Source organism: Solanum stenotomum, chromosome 2, assembly GCF_019186545.1.
Source record: "Solanum stenotomum isolate F172 chromosome 2, ASM1918654v1, whole genome shotgun sequence".
Taxonomy (NCBI): domain Eukaryota; kingdom Viridiplantae; phylum Streptophyta; class Magnoliopsida; order Solanales; family Solanaceae; genus Solanum; species Solanum stenotomum.
In genome coordinates, this window is record NC_064283.1 from 3,102,724 (window position 1) to 3,108,152 (window position 5,429).

Below are 5,429 nucleotides of genomic sequence, written 5' to 3' on the forward strand. Positions count from 1 at the left end.
TCTAGTATTTCAAATTTATAAATTTAATTAATTTAAATTTGTGTCAAATAAAGATCATGATTGACCGACTTTCACATTAAACTGTAGGAGTATATTTGTGTACGTACTCCAAAGGTATGAATATTACATCAAACTAATTTTACATGACTCGTGTTTTTCTTTTGTTTTTTGTACTTAAGATGGTATATAAAACGTGCTTGAATATGTGAATGTTAATTTAGATAAATTTGTTCTTATCACTACTTGTTTGATTTACTATGCTTGAGGATTTCGAAAGAAACCTCCTATCTACGCTAAGATATTGATTATTCCATTTTTTATTCTATATCATTTCTGATAAAAATATATATAAAAAGTTAAACAAGTGCCTTCGAACTGCGGTCAACTGTTTAAGTACAATGCAGTGATGTCAATTTCAATTTGACAAAAGTAATATATCTGATCAAAAGTCCAGTATAATAGGCAGTGAACGTGGATCTCAAGGGGCCTCAGTCTCTACTTAGTTGAATGATAATGAAGTATGCGTGAGCTCGTAAACACAAAACTCTCCACCAATCTTACTTGTGATCAGATTACACATCTATTGATAACAATCATTTTTACTTATTATAGCTATTAGAATATTTATACTATTATCTCCGTTTAAAAAAATGACCTAGTTTGGCTTGAAACGGAGTTTAAGAAAAGAAATAAGACGTTTTAATCTTGTGGTTTTAAATTAAAGTTATGTCAAATATATCAAAATACTCTTTAATCTTGTAGCCTTAAATATGCCACGCGAAAAATTAAAGTTAAAATGTAGCCAAAAAAAAAAAAAATCATTCTTTTTTAAACAGAGGGAGTAACATATATAAAACTCAAAGCTCATTAAATGTTAATTGTGATTTCCTTATTAGTAAATTGTCTACTTGAATACACTATGTTTATCCAAGAAAATCCCAAGGGCTTGTTATAATTATGACAAGATATTAGAAATGTTTAGTATAGTAAAATCTCGCTAAATCAATATTCAGTAAAATTAATAATTTCTTTAAAATAATACTTTTTTCAGTTTTGACTAGGGCCAATGGAAAAAAAATCACATATTTTTAATAAGATAATATATTTTCAAAAAATCCCTATATAAATATATAGTCCAATCAATATTATAAATTAATAATTTTTTAAAAGTATAAATATATCTAAGACAATTTAGTGAAATATGATTCTATTGTATTTTGATTTTTGTTAAAATTTAAATCTAGTTGAATTTCATCTTTAACATTTCTTATTGCATTGAAAAGTTCTGGTGTTGTCTTTTCGAACTGCACCATAAAATTGTGAAGAGTTCTAGATGTGATAATTGTCTCCTAATGTGTAACTGGTTCTAAAAGTATTGTACAATGAATCATACAAATACATTGTACTTTATGTATAAAAAAAATGTACAAAAAAATTATTTTTTTCATGTGAATTCAATAAATATGATACACAATTCAATAAATAAAAGAATTTTGATGTATTATACTATATGTATAATAAATTTATTTTTTCATGTGAATTTAATAAATATGACAAATAAATTAGTAAAAATATAATGAATTTACACTCTGTTTGGATCATTGTTACCCATTGTATTGTATTGGATCGTTACTATACCTACAATGTTTGTTTTGATTTTTACTTAAAATATATTGTATTGTATTGTATTGTTAAATTTCGTTGTTACGTAACAACGAAAATCCCTATTTTATGGAACAATCGATTTGGTGTGTTCCCATTGTTACTTAATTTCTTTTTCCAATTATATCTTTACATAATATTTCAAAATATTATTTTACCCTTTATCTTATATTATTTAATTCTAGCTAAACTTCCTATCGTAGAATAATTAAGGATATTTTAGTAAATTTATAAATTACAATACAGTACGATACAATCAAATCAAATAATTAAATGTTATTAAACAACAACAAACAATACAATTTAGTTAAACATTGTATTTACCCTACAATACATTATAATAGAGTACAATATAATATATTGTAAAATAATTAGTAACAATGATCCAAACAGTGTGTTAATGTAATCAAAATTTAGTTCAGTGAGGTTTTAATGTAACGACAAAACCATTCTGCAATTTCAAAACCTTCCCCCATCCATATATATATGTGTGTATATATAAGAATCCCACTATTTCACGCCAAAACAAAGATTTCTCTTTTCTCTTTTAGCTCTCTTTCTTTATCTCTCTCTCCTTTAAAAAATCAAATCTTTGTCCTCTTTCAACGTACTATCTTACATAAAAGAACACACCCTTATTTCACCTGAACAAAACAAGCTCAAAAAAAGAAAAAAAAAATGTCTTCTGAAATCGGCGACAGACGTCCGGCGAGACTGCCGGCGCCGGTAAACGGAACACGGCCATCGGAACCAGAGAACTTGCCGTGTCCACGTTGTGATTCTACAAACACAAAGTTTTGTTATTACAACAACTATAATCTTTCTCAACCTCGTCATTTCTGTAAGTCCTGTCGCCGGTATTGGACACGTGGCGGCACCTTAAGGAACGTCCCCGTCGGCGGCGGTACACGGAAAAACTCCTCCCATAAACGCCCCCGTATCAACTCCAGTACCGGCAACGTTCAAGAACACGCCAACCCGATCACAATGATGGGATCCGAGTCGGGTTTGGGTTCCGGGTCGGGTTCGATGTCTTTGATGGGTTGTGAAGTGAACTTGAATGAGTCAGTACATGAAGGTGGAAATGGTACGTCGTCGTTTACTTCGTTGTTGACAGCTCCAGTGGGGGTGGGGGTGGGTGGGTTTGTGCCATTAGGTGGATTTGGGCTTGGGTTAGGCGGGTTCGGTCTTGGGAATCTTGATTGGCCCATGGAGCAAGTAGGCGGCGGAGGGAATGGCGGTGACGGCGGTGAAAATGACAAGTGGCAGCTGAGTGGCGGTGAGATGGAAGGCGGCGGTGGCGGCGGCGGCGGAGGAATAGGTGGTGATGATGAATGTTTTGGGTGGCCTGATCTTGCTATTTCAGCACCAGGGACAAGTCTTAAATGAAGTAGAAATAATATTATATTATATTATATACTTTTAAGAGTAGTTTCATGGAAGAAATCGAAAAAAAGGTGTTTTTTTTTTTTTTTTGTACTTTATTAATGGTCTCTTGTCTTTTTGCAAGTTTTTTGGGGTTGCATGGATTGGTTTGGCTGTAGGAATTTTTACTAAAAACTGTTATAGTAGGCAAAGCTATTTTTGCTTGTTGGGCAAGTGTTGTTTTTGTTGTTGTAAATGTATTTTTGGGAGTCTTCCTTTTTCTTTTTGACAGAAATAGGTCCCAACTTTCATGAAATGAACAATATATTTTCTTTGTTAGTTTTCATGAATGTTGTTGTTCTACCTACATGCGCGATTAAATAGAACAACTAAAGGTTCATATGGTTGCATTACGAATAACTTAATAACTTGAAATTTGAGTGATTTTACTGTTTTGTTGTTTGTTTTGCCTTCTTCCATGGTGTGGTTATGTTGCAAAAAGTGTAGTACTTTTGGTGATTTTACTTTTTTTCTTTCTTCTTCTATTGGGTTTGATGGGTCCTCCAGTTTATTACTAAAAAATGTTCCTATAAATCAAAAGTATTTTGTAGGTTTGTTAGGGAGAGAGGGGGCCTGTTAGGGTTGTGTTATTTCAAAAAGCCTTTTTTCCAGTTTTGAAGGGGGGCCCTTCCCTTTCCCTTCGACCCCTGTCACATAATTGTCTAAAGTTAACTTTTAAAAAACTCCTGATTATATGACATTATCTTTTTGATAAGTGTTAAATGTTTGAACAAGTGATTAATGAAGTTGGTTGAGAACGATGAAATTTTATATTTAAATTTGAGTAGAGGCGTAGGTGATTTTGTTGCCATTTTGTTCAAACTTCGATAGATAGGAATTATTTGATGATGAATAACAAATACTCTATAAAACTATTCAAGATACGTGCAAGTTATTTGAATATTATAATTTTATCATTGAAGTTATTCAGATGATAAGTATTCTTTTGATCTATAAGACGGACAATTATAAAGTAGTAGTAATTAATGAATGGCTCCAAAATGAAGTGTCAGCGCCCGGGTTGATATGCACCACCGACCGTGGCCGATATAATGGAATTTGATACCCAATCCCAAACGAATTTCTTACTTTTGCATCCCAACTTTTCCACTAACAATTAGATTCCATTAATATATAGGATAGTATATTTCCTCCGTTTCATATTAATTTTTCATATTATCATAAATAATTATTTCAAATATTTTGTCATTTTACAATACTAAAATAGAACTAGTTGAATATTTCATTTTACTCTTATAACTAATTCTTCTTTCTATTCTTTTTAGTTTTAAACGATTTTATAAATTTCAAAAAGTTTTTTAAAGATAAATTAGTAAAACTGTCATTCTTATTCATGATTTCTTAATGAATATTATATAAATAAATAAAAAATAGATAATTACTATGAGACAAATACAGTATTGTACAAACTTTTTTCTCGGCTAAATATGGATCGACACTGCAGGATGAGGGTGGCGTTTCTAACACATTTTTTCTCTTACTTTTAGAAGTTCTAACTCAAAACCTCTAATCAATGATAGAGAAATTTTATTTATTTTATCACAACTCCATTTTGATTCCTGTGCAAGCTAGCCTAATTATGTACGTTCGTTTCCAATTTGCTTCTATACTACTTCCTCTGTTCTATACTCCTTAGATAGACATCTTGCTAAAGTAATTGTACGTCCCATATTATTTGATTACTTACTAAAACCAAGATATAATTAATTAAATTTCTCATTTTATTCCTACAATTAATATGATCTTTGGAAGTTTAAACAAATATGGAGAATCTATTTTTTTTTTCAAGAGGCTAACTAATATAAATAAAGGACAAAATAGTAAGTTAATCAATCTAGTAATTTTTTTTTTTAATAACAGTGTAAAATAGAAAATATCCACCTAATATTGGACCAAGGTATGCATGCATGAGTTTGTCAATGTTCATACCAAAACTCTTCAGCAATACACACCGAATAAAACCACTAAATTAATTGAGAAGCAAATTTAAACTTTTGAGTTTATGGGTGTGTTTGGTACGAAGGAAAATGTTTTCTCGAAAAACAAGTAGATTTTAAACTTATTTTCTCATGTTTGGTAGGTGAGTAGAAAATATTTTTCGAAAAAGATTTTTTAGTGTTTGATTAATGAATGAAAAATAATTTTGAGAAAATATTTATTTTTACTAGAGAGTAGAAAATAATTTTTGAATTGAAATTGAAAATATTTTTTTAAAATAAACTTAGATTCTTTTTGGGAGGGGCGGGGGGGGTTAGGGGTGAGATAGGGTAAAAAAATAAAAATTTGAAATTAAAAATATTTTTTAAAAGCAAACATAAATT

The 5,429-nt window shown here is 30.3% G+C and overlaps 1 protein-coding gene across 1 annotated transcript; it reads left to right on the forward strand.

Moving 5' to 3' along the window:
• The first annotated feature begins 2,181 nt into the window (after positions 1 to 2,181).
• On the forward strand, positions 2,182 to 3,132 carry LOC125855325 (dof zinc finger protein DOF3.4-like). Its single transcript, XM_049535044.1, has one exon. It carries the CDS (start codon positions 2,341 to 2,343, stop codon positions 3,049 to 3,051), a length of 711 nt encoding a protein of 236 aa, XP_049391001.1. The 5' UTR covers positions 2,182 to 2,340; the 3' UTR covers positions 3,052 to 3,132.
• The last annotated feature ends 2,297 nt before the right edge of the window (positions 3,133 to 5,429 follow it).

Bases quoted from the DNA above. Each gene is read 5' to 3' on its own strand.
- LOC125855325 (XM_049535044.1), top strand. From the start codon at position 2,341: ATGTCTTCTGAAATCGGCGACAGACGTCCGGCGAGACTGCCGGCGCCG.